This window comes from Sarcophilus harrisii, chromosome 1 (assembly GCF_902635505.1).
Source record: "Sarcophilus harrisii chromosome 1, mSarHar1.11, whole genome shotgun sequence".
NCBI classification, from domain to species: domain Eukaryota; kingdom Metazoa; phylum Chordata; class Mammalia; order Dasyuromorphia; family Dasyuridae; genus Sarcophilus; species Sarcophilus harrisii.
Window position 1 is genome coordinate 380,202,321 of NC_045426.1, and position 25,853 is coordinate 380,228,173.

General features: G+C 33.9%; 1 protein-coding gene across 8 annotated transcripts in view; it reads right to left on the minus strand.

Annotated features, from left to right (window-relative positions):
- Positions 1-25,853, minus strand: part of FHOD3 (formin homology 2 domain containing 3) — a 638,119-nt gene that overhangs the window by 195,747 nt on the left and 416,519 nt on the right. For all 8 annotated transcript variants that reach the window (XM_031946054.1, XM_031946051.1, XM_031946049.1 and 5 more), the window contains exons 8-9: positions 7,730-7,824; positions 1,850-1,993 (exon numbers count right to left, since the gene is read on the minus strand). In XM_031946054.1, coding sequence (XP_031801914.1) covers positions 1,850-1,993; positions 7,730-7,824 — 239 coding nt within the window. The remainder of the gene's footprint in view (positions 1-1,849; positions 1,994-7,729; positions 7,825-25,853) is intronic.

A 25,853-nucleotide genomic window follows, 5' to 3' on the forward strand; every position in this document is an offset into this window, starting at 1 on the left:
AAATTACAAATAGGGTCCCAAAGAGTCAGAAATAACTAAATCAACAGGACAGCAACAACATTAACACAAGTGGCTTTGATAATGTATGCATTTCAAGAAATATCTTTAAAAAATCTTTATGCATTTTACATTGCAATCTTGCTCTTGCTCTAACTCAACACATCGCCTATCTCCATTTATTTGCATCAGCTGTACCTTCTCTTAGAACATAACTCTTTAATCTATACCTCAGAATCCTTATCTTCCTGCAAGTCTCCTTTTATATGGGTGCTACCTCCTTGTGTAATATTCTCTGGTTCTCTTGGTAGGAAATATTCTCTCCTTTCTTAAATAAACAATTATTGATTAGCAAAGACCAGATTAGCTGTTGGAGAACATAAGGATAAAATGAAAACGGGCATTAGCCTGAACGATCTTACTGGGAGACAGGGATGAGGGGAGAGAAATGGTAGAGTAGTGAGAAAAAAATAAACACACAAGTATATTTTTAAAAATTGCATAGAGAGTAAACATAAAATAATTTTTTGAATAGTATGCTACCACTCCTCGAATGCAACAATTGTATCCTTTTTCATCTTTGTAGTCACAAGCTTACATACATTGCTTTATATATAGTATCACTTAATAAATGTTTATTGAATTGAATTGTTCAAGATCACACCACAGAACATGAAGGCCATTTGGTTAGGAAAATAACATAAAGGAATGGATTTGTTATATATCTCACTGCTTTCAGTGATCCCAAATGTTTCACTCATTGAAGCAACCAAAACAAGTCTCTCTCTTCCCATCTTTTTTTCCCAGTAACTGTAACTTTAAATCAAGGAACCAATTTCAATATTGGAAGAATTAAAGTGACAAATAATCCAATGGGCAATAAATGACATAAAAATGTGTTGGTCATATTCTGAGAATGAGAGAAAACAGATGGACAACCTGAATGACACACTATTGATCCCAAAGTATTCAAAGAACAAAAATAAGTATAATTATGTAAAGGCTCAGACAAGAAATGATGTATAGGAAGGTGTGGAGGGACTGGTCTATGAATCATAGAAGTTTGGGAAGTGACAAAATTATATATCCATCTATTCAAAGTAGAATAGAAGTACTTAATGTATTTTTTCAGATTACCACATTTCACTCCTGAGCCATGTCAGGAATAACACTTAAGTAACTCATACCAATCAATATGTAGCCAAGAGCCTTGAAAAAAGTTAGTTTAATATTTAATTTTCTCCCAGGAAAGAATTGTTATTCTGGATCCAATTTTTGCCAAAGAGTCAAATAAGTGTTCATTTTGAAAAAGTTATCTGGGCAGTATATAGTTCTATACTCTCTACATTCACATAAGGAACTTCTGGTAGTTAGCTGTTTCTCTCTGAAAACAGGAGACATAAGCTACTTTGAGTGAGACAATGACCCAAGGCACTTCCAAAAGATCCAGGATGAAAAATGCTCACTACCTGCAGGGAAAGAACTGATGACCTCTGAGTGTAGACTGAAGGAGACTTTTTCACTTTCTTAATTTTCCTTGTTTTTTTTTTTAATATGGCTAAAATGGGATTATGTTTTATGTGACCATATATATAATCAATAACATACTTCTTGCCTTCTCAAGAGTGGGAGAAGTGTGAGAAAGCAAGAGGGAATTTGGAACCCAATATTTTAAAAAATTTGTGTTAAAATTTTTTCACATGCAATTGGGAAATACTTAATGAAATAAACATATATGTATATGTATATATTTTTTAAAAGAACAGGAGAAATAATCAGCAAAGTTTTCCCTAAGTTATGTTTTCCTTCCAATTTTTAATGTTAGCATATGGATAACTAAGGGCAGACTTACCTCATAGATATTAAATTGTTCCACTAAATCTAAGTCTGTGCCTTTCTTGTTCAAATGTCTCTGAGAAATAGCTTCAATGCCGAGCTCCTCCAGACAATCTACCACATCATAGAAAGCATCTTGATCTGGCAAACCTGATAGAGTCTGAGGAGAGAAAAAGCATTCATAGTTTTAAAAGATTTCAACAAATCTGCCATGAGAGGCTGATCTGGCAAAAAGATTTCCTAACAAGCTTTTTTTTTTAAACATGGCAATCCTTAATCCCAGTCAAAACAAAGTGAACAGCATTATCAAAGCAGAGAAAATTGGGTAAAAACCACGAACTCATTTGAGCAAACTGCTTTAAAAATGTATAAAAACCAGATTTAGGGCAATAAATCCCTCTAAATTACTCTCATTTTCCCCCTTTTTTGGTCAACTTATCATCATTATTTTTGATTAAAATTCAACAGAGACTTTTCTAATTTATACAACTTAGAATGTGAAAATGAAAACAATTTAGAGCAGCAACAAATATAAGAAAGAAATCCAACTGATAACTTCTATTCATCCACTGAATCATTAGAATATCTACTTCATACTAAGCAATCACATAGAAATTGTGTAATCTTACTGAAACTCAGTTTCCTCATATGGAAAAAGACATTCAAAAAACAACCTTCTTGAACTCTTTTGAGATTTTAAAGTTATTTGTAAACCTTAAAGTGATATAAAATATATAGAAATACCCATTTTACTTGATGTATGTTAAAATCAGAATAAAAATAATTAAGATTTTTATTTAATGCTGAATCAAAGGTAGATTATGAGATAAATTAAAAACACTATCAGGCCTTCCCAAGTTTTAGTTTCACATTTGCATTCTGGAATAAATACATACTTTCTTGCATAGAAAAATGCCAAGACAGTGGCCTTTAAATTATTAAATCCAAGCAAATATACACGATTAAAATGCTGAGCACTAGTTTTTGTTGTTCAGTTATATTTGACTCTTCAGGACTCCATTTGGATTTTCTTCACAAAAATACTGGAGGAGTTTTGCCCTTTTCTTCTCTAACATTTTACAAATGAGGAAACTGAAGTAAACAGAGCAAAGTGACTAGCTGTCATACAGCTAGCAAGTGTCTGAGATTCCACCTCAGTTTCCTTAATTGTAAAATAGGGATGACTTACCTTACAGAGTTATAGTAAGGATCAAATAAGATAAAATTTGTAAGGTTCTTCGCACAGCACCTAGCACATAGAACGCTTATGATTAAGTACTTGTTTCTTTCCTTCTTTCAATAAGCCTCTTTGGTGCTTTATTATCTCTAGGATCCAATAAAAGTTCATGTGTTTGACATTTAAAACACTTCACAGATGCTGCCTTCCTACCTTTTTAATTTTCTTACATGACATTTCCCTCCATACTCTCTAGATACAAATATGCTGACCCTACTTCTTGTTCTTAAAACCCAATACTCCTCCTTTCATCTACATGCCTTTGTTCTGGCTGACCCCCATGTCTAGAATGCTCTCTTTCAAAACTCAGCTCAATTTCCAACTTCTAATGAAGCTTTTTGTGATCTTTTCATTAATGGTATTCTCCCACATCAAAATTATATTGACTTAGTATATATTATATATATTTTATGTTTATTCATGCACATGTCAGCTCCTTTTAAAAATATAAGCTCCCCTTATATATATGTGTGTATGAATGTATATATATGTATGATTAAATATATCTATGTTCCCCAATACCAAAAGGAATCCTATATCTTGTCCCTCTTCTTGTAAATATGGTGGCTTTGCCTTTAGTGCTGACTGCTTGAAGAAGAGGCTTGAAACTCCTTCCTTCAATGGCAATAGTTTGTTCTCAGAGGAAATAGGATGGAGAGACACAAAACCTGTCTGACCCTCATACAGCCTTCATTACTCTTTCCTCTTCTTTCCCTTCACTGGTTTCCTTTGTTCTTCTCTTGTCAGCCTCCAACCAGCACTGGCCCTCTCTTCTTTGTACTTAAAAGTTACAATGTTGATGCCCTTTTTCTGGACTGATTGAAAAAGGCAACAGCACAATTCACAACTTGGAATGAAATATTTGAAAATCCCCCACCCCTTTTTCAAATACAGAGAGAGAGAGAGAGAGAGAGAGAGAGAGAGAGAGAGAGAGAGAGAGAGGAGAGAGGGGAAAGAGAGAGAAAGAAAAAGAGAAAGAAAAAAAGCCATGTAACCCCTCAGTGACTTTGAAGAAAAAAATGAACTTGACTTAGAAAAACCATATAAAAAGTGGCAGGAAAAAACAATTTGTTCAACACAACACTTAATAAAAATGATGACAATACAAACTGACATTTATATAATATGTAATGTAAAGATCTATAAAGTGTTTTAAATTATCTCATTTTGAAGCCTCACAACAATGTAGACTGAAGGTACTACATGTACAAAATGTTCTAAAAGTTAGTGTACTTTTGAGTTATGTAAGCCAATAAGTTATGAAAGCTTAAAACTGCACTATGACTTCTGGGTTACCCTATATGATCAACTCCATATTTCAGATGAAAAAATAGGCTAAGAGAGGTTGTAACTTGCCAACTCTCACATAGCTAGTGTCTGAGATGGCATGAAGCACATACTCTGAGCAAGTCACTATGCTAGATAATAAGAATATAAAAATGAATAAAAGAATCCAGTTCTTGTTTTTAAGAAACTTCCACTCTAACAGATATGGCAAAAACATAGGTAAATAAATAATACATGTTGAGAGCCATTCTAGCATATTGCTATAAAAATGGTAAAGAGAGCAGTAATTTTTTATATTAGGTGTAAGAAAAGACTTTTTGGGGAAGATGGCTTTTTGAAGCAAGAGAAAGATTTTAGCAGGTGGAGATGAAGAGAGAATGTGGTCCAGGTACTATGACTGTTTGCACAAATAGACAGAGGCAGTAGGGGGCAGAAAAAGACCAGAGCAATAATTCAGTTCAATTTGAACACCAAACGGCAGTCTTAATCAAGTAAGACTAAAAGGGCAAGTTAAGAGCAGATTTTAGAGAGCTTACTTCATTAGGATAAAGAATTTATAATTTACCCTTTAGGCAAAGGGAATACACTAAATATTTTTGAACATATAAGAACTGCAATCAATATTAAGCACTAATTAAAATTGTTTTTAGCAATTATTTGAAGGATAGATAGATGGACAGGTGAGACAATGGGGTAAAATGACAGATCAATATTAAGCACTAATAAAAATATTTTAACAATTATTTGCTAATTTAGATGAGGGGGAAGAAGAGATTAAATGGGGCTAACTTCAGAATGGTGAGATGGAGCCAAGCACACATGGATACATATCTTTATATACGTATATAGCTTGAGAATGTCAGCTTTTAAAGCATGATTTCTCCACCACTATGATCAGACACAATATTACAAGGACAACATTAGTAACACCTTGGGTTTCCTTATTTCCCTTCATGAAAGTTAGAAATTATCAAAGAAGAAGAAAATAGAGAGGTATTATAATATAGGAATAGGGATCATGGATAGATAGCTATGTGAAGCCATATATCATTGTGGCTACTGTTGCTGCTGCTACTGATGTTATTACTGATGGCATTTCACTTTAAAATTTGTAAAGCATTTTACTTATATTAACTTATTTCATCCTCATTGTTTTCATTTTCAATTTATAGATCAGAAAACTGAGGCAGGGAATGATTAAATGTCTTGCCCAGGCCACCCAATGAGGGAGTATCTAAAGCAAAATTTACTCAGTTCTCTCTTGCTACAAGTCCTGTATTCTATCCATTATACTACCTATTATGCCTCCACAATTTTCTGTGCTTTTTGGAACAAAAAGTCAAATTTAAAATAGAGACCAATAAGCATTTTAATTTGAAATGAAGATAAGCTTTTGAATTTAGAAAGAAGTCACACAAAAAAATCTCATATCATCTGATCATAATATCTTTCTACTCTCCCTGAATTAATTTCATTTTCTTTTCTTTGGGGATGAAGTAATTTATGTATATGTTTTGAAAGCTGCCTAATATGGAGAAAAGGGGATTCCATAGTGATGATTCCTGTTAAGATAGGAGGATGAATGAGCTTAAATGCCTGAGATTAAAACCTGTCCCCATCCTGAGACCTAGTTGAGTTCCAGGTCAGGATGTGGGCCAATAGTCAAAGGGCATCTTTGGATTTGTAAGTGAAGAATTTAATAGAGGATGTAGAAGAGGAGGCAAAGTGGGAGCATAGAATTTCTGGTGGAAATTATAAATTAGAGTGGAGAAAAGGGAAGAATAAAAGATTCTTTTCTTATTTTAGATATACAATTTCAAAATCAGAATTTATTACACAATAAAAAGTAAAATATTCTTAAGGTTTTCCTAGGTCTCATAGCATTTTCTAGGGACATGTTGCAAGTTTCTATTTTTAAGGAAAATTCTTTTCAACAGTATGATTTTAGTATTTAAGGCAATTAAAACTTATTACAATCATTACTTCATTTTAGAGGAAATCAAGAGATACTCTGATGAACTCTAGATTACACTGATGATTGCATTAATGTTTTATCCTGTGTTATTCTTGTCATTGTCTTTCCCTAAATCTTTATAAAGGATAAATTCAACTTGCTTGAAACTTTCCTCCAATTCTTTTCATGGGGGAAAGGGGAAAAATCAGTGCAGTACTTAGGTTTCCCAATTATTCTCTCTCACATAAATGAACTATCTATTTTTCTAGCTCATATATCACTAATTTTTTCAGCCACCCATTCAAAGTATTTATGTATGTGTGCATACATGTGTGTGTAATACACAGATTAGTTATGATAATAAATATATATTAACTAATATATAATATTATTGTGTATAGTATGTATTTTTTGTCACTTATATTCTTAAAGAATTTCACAGGATGGGGCAGATAGATGGCAGGGTGAATAGAGTGCTAGCTCTGAAGGCAGGAGGAAAGGCTTTATTTGAACTGGGCCTTGCAGGATCACTAACATGTAAGCAGGCAGAGAGAGGAATAGGAACAAGAATAGGGAAATTCAAGGAAAAATGTGCATTGTTTGCCTTCTAATAGATGGCCTGAGAAAGGACATATAATATATAATACATTATGATATGTTAAATGGTAATATACCATGATATGATATGATATGATTGATATATGATGAATTGCATGTAAGAGGGAGTATAGTATAATGCAGAAATCATGAAACAATGTCCTGTAGGCTAAATATCAGACTGCTTTTGTATGGTCTGTAGCTAAGAAGTATTTTTACATTTTGAAATAAAGTTTCATTTCAAAATGAAATACAGTTTGAAATAAAGTATTTTAAAATGTAAACATCTTTCTCAGTGACTTAGCAAGTCACTTACTCTCTTAGTGTTCCTGTGCAATTCTTTTCTTTCCCCCTTAGGCAACTGGGGTTAAGTGACTTGACCAGGTTCACACAGCCAAGAAGTATTAAGTGTCTGAGACTGGATCCCGCAAGGCCCAGTTCAAATAAAGCCTTTCCTAATTTGTAACTATTCCTTCTCCCATCATCTAGAAATGGCTTCTTCCTCTCTTGACCTCATAGCATCTCATAGCCATGTACTCATTCTATTATAACAGGTGGTATATTTTTCTGGCTTTATGTTTCTCTTTCAGCTACTAAATTAAGTCCTACAAGAGCAGAGAAAGCACCATTTAAACATTGCATATGCTTCAGTATCTAGCACAAGGAGGGGGAAAAATTTCATAGATTTGGTTTCTTAATAAATGCTTGTTGAATGAAGGAAAAAAAGTATGATACATTGACCCTGTGTTCTTATCACAGTGGGAATATTTAGCTGGTTTGGCTCCTATCCTATTAAAATTTCATTCTAACTGTATACCAACCTTATTTACTAAAGTCATGGCATAAACCAGCAGCTCGGTGTCAACCCCATCTTTTTCTTCCAAGATCTCCATTATATTAGACCATGGCTTGACTCCTATCAGAGAAAAGCACAAAGTATTAGAAATAATTGTTCATATTCTGATTTACTGTGTTCAATGTATATCATTGCACAATTTAAATCACATAACCCCTAAAGCGACAGCACCCAAAGACAGTGTTCAAATGGAAATTTTCAGAGGTGCAATTTTAGTTAAAATATATTATGATGAAAGTAGAAGAAGCCCCAGGTTAAGGGTTCCTCAAAAATTCCAAAGGCACCTGACTAGAAATTATACATTCTTTTTGTATACCGTCATTCCTGGAATCACAGAATTTCAGTGCTTGAATAGACTTAGAGGTCATTAAATTCAATTGATTTACTTTGCAGGAAGTCCAGAGACATGAAGACTTTTTGCCCTAAGAGAAGGTGTTATTTTATATTATATTAATAACCACTTATTAATTAGAATTCAGGTTTTTTATTTTCTCATTCATGGTAACCCCTGTGGAAGATCAGTAAGTCTCTGAAGGACATGGCTGATTGATGAGATCTCTAACTCTCAGAGAACATGCTTCTCAATCTTAGGCTGGACCCTACTTAACCAGGATGGGGTTGGGGGAGAGATATAAACAGAATCTAGTCTGGGCAAGTTCTTACTCCAAGGAGAACAGCTCTATCCTTGCACCTTTCGATTAGAATTTAGGGTGACCTAGCTCACAGAGGAGAAAACTAACCAGAGTGGTCTGAAAGGAGATGGATTCCCCTGCCCAGATTGCTGGGATAGGGATTAAATCTCATGATCAAATCACATTATCAGCAGGATTTGCTGCAGACTTCAAGCCCACTTCCTCATTAAATGTCCATCAATCTGGAATGATTTTCTCTTGCTAGGGCACTTCCTTTTAGAAAGGTATTTAAAGCATTCATTGTCTCCTTGGGGATCTTTGATTTTCCAAGAGAATCTAATTATCATCAATTTTTTTTATTATTAACTAGCCTAGTTAATAACAGTTATTAATTACCCAGGAACTTTTTCATTTGTCACAGCCCACAGGAAGAGGAGAACATGTAGTAGAGCCAGGACATACATCCAGGACATCTAATCCATCACTTCCCATCCATTCCCCTCTAGTTGTCCCTGTGAATCTTAATCATTACAGTCTACCTACAACTGAAGAAAGAGGGGAACTTCTGAAGTTAGTGCCTCTTATTCTCATTCTTACTTTTGAACTCAGACAAGGTCCTTATCCACTGGTACATATTCTCACCTTTAAATAGACACAGTAATGCTGGCTAACTTCACACAACCATCATGTAGTTTGGTTCATTAAATAATAAGAGTTTACAAGTTATCTAGTCTAATATTACCAATATCATAAAACTGATTAATAATGATAGGTATAATTGGGGGTAAGTGCAAGGACATTGGGGTATAGAAGGGAGACAGAGAGTTAGGATTAAAAGCCACACCTTCTGATGGAGAGTACAATGTAATTTTTCCTATATAGTACTGCATCTCATAATTCTGAAAATATACATATAGACATTAAGTGTCTGTTTTACAGGTGTGCCTTAATTTAAGAAAAGAATACATACAAGTTTAATGATAGACTATTACATTTTATATTAAAACTATAAGCTAATAAATGGGAGGGATATTTTCCAAATCCAAATTTCTGGAACAGAAAAATTAGCAGATGATTATCATACTAACCAATAATCCTTCCTTTAACATAAGGATTTAATACTTCAGACTACACAGGTCATCTAATTCTAACTCTCCCCCTACCCCCATTATACTATTATGAATGTTCCTGTTCAATTTAAAATATAATTTAATAAGTTCCAAGAATGAATTCACTGGCCACTTTTAAGGCGCATATCTAATTCATTCATATGATATCAGTAAATCTGCATATTTAAAAACAATGTCCCAACCCTCAAGTTTGCAGGATAATATGTACTGCTAGAATCTTCTAATTCACCACATAGCTAATTCTTGTTACTTAACCATCTTCCTCCCTACCTATTCTCTGCCTTCTTGCAGGAAGATATTTTCCTGGAACATCTATTGTAAATATATTATCATGTTAGGCACTGTACAATACAAAGCTAACTATGATAAACCTCTTCCCTCAATTGTAAGAAAAAATTACAGAGGAATACATATCTTACTGTAGCACATAATAATCTATATGGTACTTCAAAGTTTGTGTTATAATCCTGAAGCTCACCCCCTCCCACTCAATGATAAATGTCCTTCCAAGTTCACATTATTTTATTAATAAGCACTCAGAGACTGAATGTTCAAAATGTCCAAATCCACCTAATTGAGCTATTATTCAGCACACATCTCTCTATCTGTACATCAGGATGTCACGAAAGATTTAGTCTGACTGAACCTGAGGCATACAATGTTTAAAGAATTCCCCACTGCTCACAAGTATTGTCTAATCATATCTTAGATATTGGGGAAACTGCAATTGGGTGATTTATTGTCACTGTGTGTAGGAATTATCAAAGAACCATAGCTTGAAATTCAACCATCCAGAAAGGGGGTTTGCTTCCAGAATATGATACCACTCCTGTCAACAAATTTCCACATGAAGAATAACTGAAGAAATCGGAGCTATTTATTCTGGAGTGTGTTTGGTTAAGAAGAGACTTGATAGTTATCTTCAAACATTTGAAGGACTGTTGCATAGAAGAGAGAGTCAATGGTGCTCTGGATTGTTCCTCAGGGCACTAATAGGATCAAGAAGTGGAAGATATCTGGAGAAAAATTCAGTATAACAAAAGAAAGAACTTTATAATTGCTGGAGCAGTTCAACAATGGGACAAAACTAAAGATGGGCTGAAGCTGGCTCAAGCTAACTTGTCAGGACCATTGTTGAATGTTTCACGTGAGCACTGATGCTTCACAAAGTGGCAAGGCTATAAATCAAGGTTTGATTTATTGTTTTACTGATCATCTTAGAGTTAAGAAAGTAATGTAGAAAATGTGAGTAATAAAGATTTAACATAAAATTGTGCTGTTCATACCTTTTCTTCCGAGCCAGTTGGTAAACATTTACCAGCATACTGTTGCATAATTTTTAAAAAAGTAATTGGATTCATTATCACTGGTAATGTTCAAGCATACCATGCACAGAAATACTTTGAATGTATTGGGGTAGGGGGGACTTCTATACTGGGAGAGAAGTTAAATTAGATAATACATAAGCTCTTTCACTATGTAAGATTTTGTTTTCGAAAAACAAATAATCTAACTCTGAAAGAGGGACTTTTCTCCAACTTTTTTTCTAGATAGAAAAATATTATTCCCATGCATTATAATTTTAACAAAAAAAGTGACATTCTATAATGCACTTTTCCAATTCACAGAATCATATATGAAGAGCTGAAAGGCCATACAGATGTCTTTTAGTCCTATTTCCTAATTGCATTCATATGCTTCTTTCAATCATAATCAGCAAGTAATAAAACAAGTATAATTAATAACCCAGAGTCTTGGACACTTTGAGAGATATAAAGAAATGTTAGACATGGCACCTTCCTTTAAAGGGTTCACAGTCTAGGTGGAGCAGGCAGGAGACAAGCAAGTTACTATATCAGTCAGCATGTATTAAGAGATGACTGGATGGAACAAATATTGATTGTTATTGGAATCAAGTGCTGGGATGACTCCTTGTGGGATGGGTATAATCAGGAAAGACTCTTGGAATTAGTTTAGAAGGTTTTGAAGAAGTATGATATTTATATAAATTTAAATAAATAATATAAAAGGATAGGGAAATCATTACTGGATAAAAGATGGGGGAATAGGATGGAAATGAATTGTGCATATCATGTTTTATCAATGAGTAAACTAATTTGCCTACAGAAAGAATTAGTGGAAATCTATAAGAGACAAAAATAAAAAGAGGAAGTAGGAATGGACAATGCAGGATACTAAATGCTAGATTTATCATTTGAGATTTTATTTCCTAGTTAATATGGAGTCACTGAAGATTTATAAAGTGCTATGATCATGCAAAGCTATGATTCAGGAAGATGAATGTCAGGAGCAAGAAAGAAGTATCAGGACATGGAGAAATTAAGTGCACAAAGTTCAGCTAGGAATTTGAATTTGGTGCTCTGGATTGTTCTCAGGCAAAACTAGGATCAACAAGTGGAAGATTTCTATGAATTTGTTGAGAGTATCAAGCAGGATTAGTGAATCATTCAACAAATATTTGTTAAATACCAATTGTGTGCACCATGCTAAGCACTAGGGATCCCAAGAAAGGTTTTTTAAAAGTCAGTAGGGTAATGTCAGTGTAGATGATGAAGAAGAAAATGGAAGAAAGAACTACTGAGAAGTCAGAATAGGCAGAAACTGATGAATAATGACTTGTGGGAGAGAAATAAGAAGGAATCAAATTTTTGAAGCTGGATAAATGGAAGGATAATGCTACTTACTATCAATGGAAACAGGAATGTATAGGGAGGGAGCATGGGGAAAAGATAATAGTTTGGTTTTAGACATAACAATGGAATAGCCAAGTGGAAATATTAAGCAGGCAGAGAGAATGAGAGTAGGAATGAAATCAGGGCTGGTTATGTAGACTTACATATGATATGTTTTAGTTAGTGATATTTGTAACCATAAGAGGAGCCATTCTTCTGAGGAAGAACTGACATTTTCAGTGCACTTTTCACATGTTCCAAAAAAACATGTGGAACAGATTTATGAAGTTCAAAGAAGATACATAATCAGTTAAAAAATCCTTACTACAATATTGTCTCCTTGTGGTTTCTAAATGAAGGGTAAGAAAAGAAAGGGAGGAGTGAAGTAGATCAGAATGGAGATTCCAAAAACTCAAGAACATTCCTCTGCATTATTTGGAAGGGCATATACATGCATGTCTACATGTTCCATTTGTACATACATGTGTTGATTTCATATTTTCATATATATACAGATGTTCCATACATAATATATCAATATATACATTCACAGCTCCTCCCTTGACTGACAACAGAATCAAATGATTCAGATCCCAAACACTATTGATTTTTCAGCAAGGCAGCAATACTACCAATTTTTCAGCAGTCAGGATATTAGAGCACTTCACCATGTGTGAACAGTTTGTTGCTAACTTGGAGGAAAAGCTAAGCAAACACATAGTTGGCAATTATGAGAAGAAAAGAAGTGGGCAGTTTTCAGAATTTTCAGCTTTTCAGCTTTTTTTCAGTTTTTCAGATTTGGTGTACAGGACTGCATCTACTCATCTGGCTCAGAACACTCACAAATATCAATATTGGTTTGATAAAAAAAAGTTGGGAAAATTCAACAGCTGCTAAGTGAAAAAAATTCCACAGGATTCACCAGTGGAATAGTTCATCCATCCCTAACAAAGCAGCTCTTAACTCTCAAAAATAAAATGAAGCTTAGAGATATAGTATTCTTGGCTCAGTAAGAAGGTAAATGAAATTCAGTTTTATGCTGATAGTAACAATCCAAAGCACTTTTATGAAGCCCTGAAGGCTATTTATGGGCCAAAGGTGTATGGTAAATCTCAACTACTTAGTGGAGATAGAGTTGAATTGATTAGCAATAAGGACATGATCCTAAAGGGATGGGCTGAACATTTCCACAGAGTTCTCAACCTGTCTTCATTAACTGATGCTGCCATTGACTGTGTATACCCTTCTATATTCCGTCAGCTCCTCAGCTGAAGAAAAAGTTTTGAATGCCATTAGGCTACTCTTATTTGGCAAAGCATCTGGTGCTGATTCTATTCTAGCTGAGACTTACATTGCGGGGAGTTCACTGCTCATACAAAAGCTGGCTGAAATCTTCCAGATTACATTACAAAAGGAGTCTATCCCCCCAGAGTTCAAGGACACCTCCATCTCTATAAAGGGAAAAATAGATTGTTCTGTGACAATCACAATCTGTCTCTTAGTCCCTGTTGGCAAGATTTTTGCCAGAGTCCTTCCTCCTTAACAGACTGATTCCTCACTTGGAAAATGGCCATCTACCTGAGAACTGTGTGGCTTCAGAAAGAGCCAGAGAAAGTACACAATATTCATCAATTTGACCAAGATCTTTGATACTGTCAGCCATGAGAGCACATGGAAGACAGGTCAAAATTTGGTGGCCAGAATTCATTGGGATTATATTCCAGTTCCATGACAGCATGTTAGCACAGGTTCTAGAAACTGACTTTCTAGTCACCAGAGGAGTGAAGCAGAACTGTGTGCTTGCTTCTGTGGTTTTTAGCATGATGTTTTCAGTACTGTTTTCTGACACCTTCAATAAGGATGAAAATAGCTTGAAGGTCAGTTACCACATTGACAGTAAATTATCTCGAAAAGGCTATAAGACTAAAATGGAAGGAAAGCTTGACCCAAACAAATCATGATCTCATTTTAGTCCTCTTTAAGCACAAAGAGCAACCATCATGTCTACATATTCCAGAAATACATACAAACACATACACAGCAATTCTCTTGTCTGAAAACAGTGTCAAATGTCATCCTCAATCTTTCTCACCTACTCATCTTACACAGGGAGTCAGTTGCCAAAAACCATCGATTTTTCAGGGCAGGTAGATGGCAAAAAAGAATATGAACCCTAAAGTCAGGAGGACCTGAATTCAAATCTGGATGGGAAACCCTGTATAAGTCTCTATTTGCCCCAGTTTACTCATCTGTAAAATGAGCTGGAGAAGAAATTGGCAAGCACTCTAATATCTTTGCCAAGAAAACCCCAAATGGGACAAGTCAGATAAAAGTGAATGAACAACAAAGTCTCTCACATCTGTCTCCTTCACTCCACATACTGCAGCCACCCTGGTTTAGGTCTTCTCCCTCCCATGCCTGAACTACAGCAACCACTGTGGAATTTGTCTCTCTCCTCCCTAATTCACCCTCCACAAATGTGCCAAAGTGATAAACCTAGTTCTGACCATATTCTTCCCAGCACAATAAACTACAATGGCTTCTTTTGTCTCTAAGATCAAATATTTAGATTTTTAAATATTTTAAAGCCCTTTACAACCTGGTTCTAACCTACAAAAGTAGGTTTTATATATTATTCCCCTTTATACAATTTTCAGGATGCCTAAAATAGTGTTCTTACTGTCCCTCACAGTGACGCTATGTTCTGTCATCATTTTTGCACAAACTAATCCTTTATTTCACCTATATTCTCCCTTCATCTCTGCTTCTCAGAATTTCTTCTTTCCTTTAAAAGTTCAGGTCAAGTATTACTTTCTATGTGAGACCTTTCCTATCCCCACCTCCTACTAATCTGCCAGTACTTTTCCTCTTAATGATCTTTTACGTATTTTGAATATAGTTGGTATGTATAGATACATATATGTATCTATGCATTCATGTACTCATAATAAATACATACATATATCTATGTGCATCTACATTTATTGAATACATATATATGTATGTGCATACATGTGTATCTATATTTTGTTGTTCAATTATTCAGTCTTGTCTGACTTTACATGGCCCCATTTACTTTTATCTATGTGGTTTTCTTGGCAAAGATACTGGAGTAGTTTGCCATTTTCTTCTCCATTGTGTACCCATTTTATTGATAAGGAACAAAGGCAAATAGAGGTTAAGTGATTTGCTCAGAATCACAAAGCTAGTAAACATCGTAGGCCAAATTTGTACTCAGATCTTCCTGAGTCTAAGCCTAATGCTCTATCACTGTGGCCACCCAAGTGTCTCCTAAATGCATACACATGCTGTTTCCATCTAAGAATTGCACATATATTTTATTTTCCAATTATACTGCACCTTATGCAATATAACCTCCATGAGGGCAATGGCAATTTCATTTTAGCTTGTTCATCATCTCCAGAACCTACCAAAAGTAAGAACTTAATAAATATATATTGATTATGTCAAGGGCTACGTTCCTTTGGGAATCTATAAGCTCACTTTTCACATCTGTTCTTGCAAACAACTCTTTAGAAAATTCTTGTCATTAATAAATCTGTCTTTAAGAGAAGTCTGCAAAGCTTTGATTTCTGCCCTGAAAGTATTTCTTCTCAGTGCTGGCACAAGATTCTCCTGCATGGATACTCCTATTTGGAATGGCCTTGGAATACAATAGAGAAGACATTGGTTTTTAACTTTGAAAACCTGGTTAGGGGTATAGCTCTACTACATTCTAGCTCTGTAACTTGAACAAATCATTGAGCTTCAACAGGTCTCCATTTCAGCATGTGCAAAACAGAGATGAATCAATCAATCAACTAATAAGTATTTATTAAGCATTTATATTATACACATAGACTTTGAATGCTGATGATTTCATTGAGATACAAAGTCCAATCAGTAATAATCTTTGTGAGTTGTTTCAGTTGGAAAATTCTTCACCCAGTGGTCAATTTTTTCTTGATGACTCTCTGAATTTAGTAGGTTTGAATCCCAAGAGGAAAGAGATACACACACCATATCATACTCAAAGTTCCTTTAGCTTGGTAGCATTTATCAGGGCTTGCTCTCTGCTGACAAAGTCTCTAAGAACTCAAGGTTGCCTACATACTATAATAAGTCACAGGAGCAAGGCATATGACGATTTAATAAATATTTGTTGAACTGAAAAATAGGAACGATTATCCAATCATTTAAAAGATTTTGCTTCCTCTTTTCAGGTACTTCCAGAAGCACTTCAATAATAACGGAAATAGTAATAACAACTAATATCTACAGAGTGCTTGCTACATGCCATGCACTATAAAATTATTATTTCATTTGATCTTCACAATAAACTTGGAAGGTAGGTACTATTTTACAGATGAAGAAATCATGGTAGAGATGAAGTGACTTGCTCAGTCACACAACCAGTAAATATCTGAAGCCAGATTTCAGCTTAAGTCTTTATGCGCCCAGGCTAGCATACAGAAAACTAAGAAGCAAATACACATATGTACATTACATGCATAAGTCCTCTAATTTGAACATATTCAAAACAGGCCTAATTCAAACTTAACTAAATAGGCCAATTTAACTCAATTTTTTTCTTTAAACTAGAATCACAGCTGATATATCCATCACATAATTATAATTTATAGCCTTCCCTTATCTCAAACTATATTCAAAATTAACTAACAGAAATTATGAGTGTTGAGACAGGACATTAATTATCTAATTTGTACAGTGCTATGCAGGTTTTTAATAAATAGATACTGAATGATGGTGAGTGAGTGAGTAAGTGAGTGAATCTTTAGATTACTGGTCTGGACAATTACTTTTCTACTAAAAATTCAGTGACTTGGAATAAGGAAAGGAAGAAAAATGAAAATCAGGTAAATTTTGTCTCATCATTTACACACACACACACACATGCACACACACACACATAAATACACACAGCATCTTTATCTAACTATTGTACAATGGGAAGAACAATATCTCTAAAATCAAAAGATGTAGGTTCACATCCCATTACTAATGATCAAATCTCACTGATACTTTTGACTAATGTGATATTTGGGAAATCTTTTAATCTCTCTGGACCCAAGTTTCTTTCATTAAAAAATGAGAGGTTTGGACCAGATGGCCTGTTATGTCCTTTTGATGGTTAGTATATAATGCTGATGTCTTAGGACTAATATGAAACATCCAAAGTTTCAACCTAAGAGTTGCCTTTTATCAGGGTTGATATCAATGAAAATTTCCTATACCTCTTCAGTATTTTAGAAGCAATCTGTTCCAAGCTGTCCTTATGCAGAAAGAAGCTATATGAAAATATTATATAAACTATATGTAAAGAAACTAAGACAGGGAGAAATTACATACTGTCATCAAAATCACAAGAAAGTCAGTGGCAAGATTTACACTAGAATCTAAATTTTTTGCTTTCCTGTTTAGTGTTCTTTCATCTTTCTGTTTTCCCTTCAAAAAATTCCTCAGGTTTCTTTCCCCCAAATTCAGAAACAAAATTTTCTTCTCATCATCACTGACCCCAAAGAAAATAAGACATTTGGCAAAACATCTTTTACATGTGTTTGTCTACGTTAGTATAGAAGCTAGTCGGGGGCACATTCCATGCCTTTCAGCATGATTGATAAATACCCTGCAGTCCTTTAATATATATGTGTGTGTGTATATATCTATCTATCTATCTATATCTATATCTATATATATATTTCTACTATAAATAATAATGACATTGTAGTCTGATTTCTTGCATTCACTGGCTTCCATGCTGCTTTGTACTTTGCTGTGCATGTGGAGCTGTTCTAGAGCTGGAACCACAGATGGAATCACTTGGATGAAGAGCTGAATTATGATTTTTTTTCTGTTAATCATGTGTGGTACACATGTTTAAGAATTATGTCATATCTCATCGCCTTACATTTGAATGAAAAATGGCATTTTTTCAAAAGCAGTGCTGAACCTAATTAGCGAGCTCCACAATTTATGTTTAAATTCCAGAAGAAGCCATTGCATCTGGTATGTCCCCATGGCCTACATCTGATAACCAAGATCTTATAGGTTAATGAAAAGGGTTTGTCTACTCTGAAATGAAGGGGATTGCAAATGAAACTTGGATTCACTGAAATAACCCATGGAAGGAAAACACTCTTGGTTGACTTAGAAGAGAATTGAACAGGACTTTGGATGGAACTTCAGACACTATCAAGTCTAGCTCCCTTAATTTATAAATGAATAAATTTAGATACAGTAAGGTTAAGTACATTTCTCTCAGACCCCACCCCTCCACTATCAAATAGCCAGTAAGGGTCTGAGTCAGGATTTCAACTTATGGTTTCCTGCCTCCAAGTTTGGTGCTTTTACCCACTATCAATCAATCACCATTTATTAAGTACCCACTATTGACAGGCACTAAACCACTTAGCTGCATGTGCTCCCTTAGAGATACATTATTTTCCTTTGTCTCATGTCATACCCAGACGAAAGAAATAAAATGTATGCTTTGGCTCTCTAATTTCATTGTTTCGGTACATCATTCAATGGTATAGATTAAAACCTCTTCATATCTTCTCATTCAGTAGGATTCTTCTTTTCATAAGTACTGAAAGTCCAGTACAATTCAACCCAAACTTTTATAGGAGCATACTATACAAAAGATATATTTCCTGATGCTAATGATACAAAGACAAAACAATATAGCACCTGTTCTCAGGGAACTTAAATACTAGTGAAATCTAAGCTTTACAAAGTCAGAGACCATTCTATAATTCTTTTAATATCTCGAAGGTATCAATGTAGCATTCAGCTCTCAATATTTTTTCTTCTTATTCCAACACAAAATTCCTACCCTACTACATCATAGTAGCATGGAGATAACCCTGGGTTTTTAAAAAATGATGCCAGTGGAATGAAAGTTCTGACAAAATCTACCATAATAGAATGGCATCTAGTACAAATCTGGTATCAGAATGTGTCTAAACTAATTAAGTACAGTGAGAGTCATTAATAGGCAGCGAACCACCAACTTCTAAGGGGGCACAGTGACCCACAGACAGAAAAAAATAAACATGCAAAACAAACAAAAAGGACATTCTCCAATTAAATGTATTAGTCATCAGGAAGTACTAAGGACTAAATCAAATTATTTTTTCACATCTGCTTCTTAGTTGAAAAAAAAAAAAGGTCAAGTTAATTAAATTGAGTAGGTTTTTTTTCTTGCTTATTCTTCATATATTCAGCAGATATTTCATGAGTATCTCCCATGTACTCTGAACACTATGTTATTGCCCTTTCTCACACATACTGCTCCCTCTTAGCTGGAGTTATAAAATTAACTACTTCTTTAAAGTTGACTACATTTTCCTTTTCTCTCTCTCTTTTTAAGAGGCAAGTATGGAGACTCAGGGGGTTTAATTTCCTCTTGGACTGTTCTTTTTTTCTTTTTAAAGAATTCTTATTTATTTACTGGTTCTGTTTGTTTACAAAGCCTAAAATTTCCAAAAAGAGATGTAGCTACTGATTCCTTAGTGACCTGATATTTACACAATTTAAAATGAGTCCTCCAACAGAGCTTTCTGTTGCCTCTGACCAATCTATTCATTTTCCCCTCTGGGAGGTTGGCATAAAACAATAATAAGGACCAAAATTCTTCATTGACTTCAGAAACTTTGCAGAGGAAAACATGATCACTCCCCCCACCCTGTTCCAAGTTTCTGTCTTTCTTTGGGCTTTTATTCTTTCTTTTTTTTCCATTTCAATTTTGCCTGCGGTAGGTTCTGAAATAATTTGAATACTTTTCCTACCTCAGATGTTTTGAAAATTAATAGATAATAACATATTAATGAGCACACCAGCACTGGGGGTTACAAAGTTCCTATGGTTCTCCACTTCGCTTGAACTAACATATCACTACTAAAGTCACCACTTTCAGACATTATATATTGTTAGGCTCTTGTCCCCTGAAATGGAGGTTTGGAAAGTATCTAAATTGGCTTAAATTGGGATGCACTGCACATGGTAGCATTTAAAAACAGGATTTGGTCCTCAGGAGGTTGGTCATTAGTGGTTTCAAATATTCACAGTTTAGTGTGCCATGTTATGATGACTTTTTTGTCTCAGTGAACCTTTATAGACTACACTTAGAAAGGTGAGGAAGAGGTAGAGAGTGGGTGGCCTGTGGCTAGAATTCTGGGAACATTTGAAAAAAAACTCTAGTTGACTTGTTAAGAAAGGAATAGGGAATTGGGGTTTATGACTTATTTAAGCAAGAAACATTAGAAGCATATTGAAATACATACATTATCTCATTTGATCCTCACAGCAAGCCTATGAGGTAATTATTATAATCATTATAGGTTTAGAGACTTTTGCTGGTTTACATAGCTAGTGAGAACACAAAACCCTTGAGAATGTCAAGAATCTATCCCATTAGAATATAAGCAATCCTTAACATTAAGATGGGTTATCTCTCAAAAGTTCATTTGGAAGTCAGGTGTTTGGAACTCAGAATGAATTTTAACCCTAGAAACCAAACTATATTTGCTCTTCCCACAAAATTCTATTTTAGCTAATTTGCCTTAAATATAGTGTTATAGTAATAGTATTATAGAAACTAGCTGCCAGTGTTTTTCATGGTAAATTGCATTCAGACACGACTGTCCAGAAGAAAATTCTCCTTACTTTTGCATAGGAAACAGGAATTTTAGTATTTTACATAATCCCTCTAAGCTCCCTTCCCCCTATACCTATTCCCATACACATTGTAAAGTAAAGAATAGTAGAGTTCCCCATGTTCAAAATATTATTAGTGTCAAAGAAAATAAAATGAATAAAAGTTTGTAGGTTAAAAAATGCAAAGCATGCTTAATGAATGGTAAATCATCTAGGTTAGGTAGAATTCAGAATTCTTATAAAGACTCAATAGGAAAAAGAGCAAAAAAATCATAGATGGAGTTATTTAGTCTAATTCACATTTTGTAGATGAAGAAAATAGAAGTCGATGTCAGAGGTGAAGAAAAGGGAGGGACTTTACTATTGTTGCCAAATTAAGGAGGCTCCTGAATGCTAAACTCAGACGTTTGAATTTCGTCCAATAGATAACAAGGGAACCATGAAGGTTTTCAAACAGAAAGTAAAATGACCAAAGTGGAGTTCTGAAATGTTATTCTAGAGGTAACTACTCAAAAGGAATTAAAAGATTGAAAGAATGAAGACAGGGAGACTAATTAAGAAACTATTGCAATAATCTGAATGTGATCTTATAAGAATGAGAACTAGGGTTATAGCAACAGAAATAGAAAGGAAGGGATAAATTCATTAGATGTGAAATAACATAGAATGTGGTACTTAAATACGGGAAGCAAATGAGAAATGCTAAGTATAGGTGATTGGAATAACTGTAGACATCTATCTGATAAATTTATGTTAAAAATGAAATGAAACAAGGAAGTCAGAAGCAAAAGCTGGTTTTGAGTGCAAGATTAAGAGTTTGGGTTTTAGAGATCATAATTTTGAAATACTGACAAAGCATCCCATGTAGCAGGCAAACAGACAAAGAGATTTGAGAGTCATTGGAATAATGGATACAGTCAAAGCCATAGGAGTAGATGAAAATACCAAAGAGAAGAAATAAGGACAGATTCTTGGGGAATGGTTGAATTTAGTTGGTGTTGTAGAAGAGTGAAGGAAGAAGAACCACTCTGAAGAAAACAAAGAATTACTGGTAAGAAAAATAAGAGAAAAATAGGAAAAGGAAAAATAATAGATAAAAACAGAGAAACTTTGAAAAAGAAGTGAGTGAACAATAGTGCCAAATACATCAGAGAAGCCAAGAATAACATGAACTTAGAAACAGCCACTGATTTTGGTCACTGATGACTTCTTATTGAATAATTTTAGTAGAATGGAGTGGACAAAGGCAGATCACAATAGTCAAAAAAGTTTGTGGACAGTGGGCAAAAGCAATTACAAACCACAAATTTGACAAGTTGTCTGGTTTATTGAAATTATAAAAAACTATTTGAAAAATGTCAGCCATAATAATTGTTCCTTCAACAAAAATGAAGATTCTTAACCTTCCTATTTATCAGACAACCACAATGAGTAATTTTTCAGGATGTTCTGAGGAATATTTAAATGATTTTATTTAAAATGATTATCCTCAAACTTGGCATTATTTTGTGAACATTTGCTCTATTTTTGTTGCATGCAAATTTTTAATTAAACAATTTTCCCTGGACCTAAAGCTTGAAGGGCATAAAGAAAGGGCAGATGGACATACATTTAAAAGAGAAACAATGGATGTAATCTACTTGAACTCTCAAAAACTTTTGACAGAATTCCATACTAAATACCTTTTTTTTTTTTTGGAAAAAAAATTGAATCACATAAAAAGATCCCAGAAACAAAGCCAGAAATTAATGAATCCAATTCTGAATGTTACTAAGGAAAACATAATATGAATTGTCTTATTTAACATGTATAAATGAAATGACAGTCATTATGTTCAGTGAAATTTTCAAATTTCTGGATGATAATAAACTTTAAGGGGTAATGAAGGAGGGCAAAACAACTGATAGATTTGGTGAATCTGTACGTGGGCAGAAAAAGAGCAAATAAATTAAGAAGACCATGGAATAAATACGAATCTACACATCTAATCCATAGAGTCAGGTCCTTATTGGTGCAAAAAACAAATCCTCTGAAGAGAACGTATTAACTGAATTCACACTATATATTTCTACTAGGCTGGAACTATTTATCATTTTTTACATAACATTGAATGGTACATATTTAACCGCATGTGACCACGTCACGGACTCTATTTTCATTAATCAGGACCTAGCTGATAAGCAAAATTAATTATAAGAAAAACTACTGATATTTCTAGAGTACATCAGCAATTATAAAGTATTCTATTCATATTATCTCATTTGAGCCAGCAACAGGTACTACAGGTATTGTTATTTCCATTTTTACAAGTTATATAACAGCTTAGAAGAATAAGCCTGTTACATGTCCATGTCTATGATCATAAGTAGCTAATAAATGCTAGAAGCAGCAGTTTGATTCTAGGCCCCTTTGAATGCAAGTCAAGCATTCCAGTAACTATCCAGATGGTACATTAGATAAAATAGCTCTGAGACTCTTGGGTACAACCTAATTGTTATTGTATATTATTTCCTGAGTACATTGGTTCAATGTGTGGTGGAAAAAGCCAACAAAATACTGAGTATTAAAAACAAGATAGAAAATATCATTTCACTCATAAAAAATCTATATTTGTGAATATTTATTTCCTTATCTGAAAAAGTTTGAGGCTTACATTCTTTTAAATTGTTTTTTAATCATGTTTATTAATTTTTAACCTTTCTCTTTAAATTTTGAGTTATGAATTCTCTCACTCCCCATAGCTCTGGCCTTATCTATTGAGAAGACAAGCAACAATCAATCACTAAATATTATAATAGATCAACATATTATAATATTATATATAATAATATATAATATATTATAGATCAACAAACAATAACGATTATACATGTGAAATCATACTAAACATATTAGTCATATTTTAAAATCGAAGCAAGAAAAATAAATAAAATATCTTCTAATTCTATTCACTTCATATAAGTCCAGTTTTTTTAAACCATCCTTATTATTTTTGTAGCAATAATAATTCATCACAATTATATATCACAACTTATTCAACCAGTCTCCAATTGATGAGTATCCTCTCAATTTCCTGTTCTTTGATATGCAGAGTTTTATAACCCATTGGACACCATTCCAAATGCTGTATACATTCTTTGGATGAACAAATTGTTATACTTTATTGTGATGGAATACTACTGTGCAATAAGAAATGATGTGTTCAGTGATCTTACAAAAACATGGATAAACTTATACAAAATGATGAAGAGCTGAGTGAGCATAATCAAGAGAATATCAAACACATTAACAACAACATTGTTTTAAGAACATTGAGTGAATAATTCATCTTGACTATTATAAATTCCCAATTAACTACAAAAAGACATATGAAGGAAGATGTTATTTGCATTAAAAGAAGGAAGATAAATAGAAGTATATATAGAATGATTTTAATACAAACATATATATATACATATTTTATATGTTCATATAGAATGATTTTATAAAATACATATATGTGTACATAGATATGTAGACACATATATACACACACATCTCTAGGGTGGGGAAAGAGGAGGGAAGAAAGAAAAGTTACATAACTCATATATAGATAGGTTAAATTTATATATATGTTAAAGGAATTTTAAAAAGGAATAGCAATTTTTATGCAACAGATTTCCAATTTCATGTACAATCATATGTTTTCTATTCTATTATCTTATAGAAATGCTTGTTTTATTCTTAAGTTCAGAATAAAATACTTTTTTAAAAAAGGTATAATGGAACTATGAGAGAAAATGTGGTATAGTGGGTAGAGATGAGTCACTTTCCAACCATTTAGGGCTTTTGCTCAAACTCATTTGTGATTCATTCCTAATTCTTGCTTATATTACATTTTAGGGTAATGAGAAGCATGAGAATAAGAAAGACCTGGGTTTAAATTCTGCCTCTGACCCATAGTGGCAGCACTGATGGGACTCTGGCCAAGTTGCTTTGATCCTATGGTATCCCAAGTCATTTTCTATATCTAGAAATTGCAGACCAGATGGTGACCTGTATCTGTGGTAGAAGTTTCTACTAGGGGAATTCTTCACATCAAGGATTATCTGTAAATTAAAAAAAAAAAAAGCAAATTCCAGAAAAGAACATTTAGAACAGATAAGGCTCTACAAAATGAGAACAATCCAAAAGATTAGGGTCTTCAATATGTAAAAGCAAAAACCAAGAGAAGGGAAATGGTAGAAATCCATAAAATTGGAAATACATGGGTAGAAAGAACAGAGATTTGTTCACCAAATCACAAAATACTAGGCTGAAACTTGAGTGTAGTAAATTTAGGACAAATAAAAGAAATTCTATTTCACAAAGAAAGGAATGAACTTATGATGCTCATTACCCTAAGTGGTATAGAGGGAAAATTACAAGTGGGTTCCAATTAGGTTTACTAAACCACCACTAAAAAAAAAAAAAATTGGAAAACAACTAACCTTTCAAGTCAACCAGGCCTTCCAGACCTCCCTTGGCAACAGAATCCTGGCTTAATCCATCATGGGTCAGATCCAGTGTGGCAATTTCTGTATTCCTACAATTCCTCTTTAAGCATTTTTCTTTTAATGTGAAATCATGTGGTCCAAAATAACCACAGATTAGTGAGTTTTTTTTTTTAAACCAAAACACTAATGCTGTCTTCTTTCCTTTTGGCAGTTACATTTTATAGATGCATTTTGTATGCTGGCTTTTATAATCAGGCTTGGAATGATGATAATTCTGAAGTACTCTCCCCATGATTTCTCCAGAGGGCTTAACCATTTTTATAACTTTAGTTATCATTTCTATGGACAGGATACTAGGACTAACCCAATTTCTAATTCAACACTTTCAACTACCTATAAGACAGACCCATCGGGTCATCCTGCAATCACTTCAAACTCACAAGAACCTAGAGCTAGAGCAGGAAGGGAACATAGGAGCTA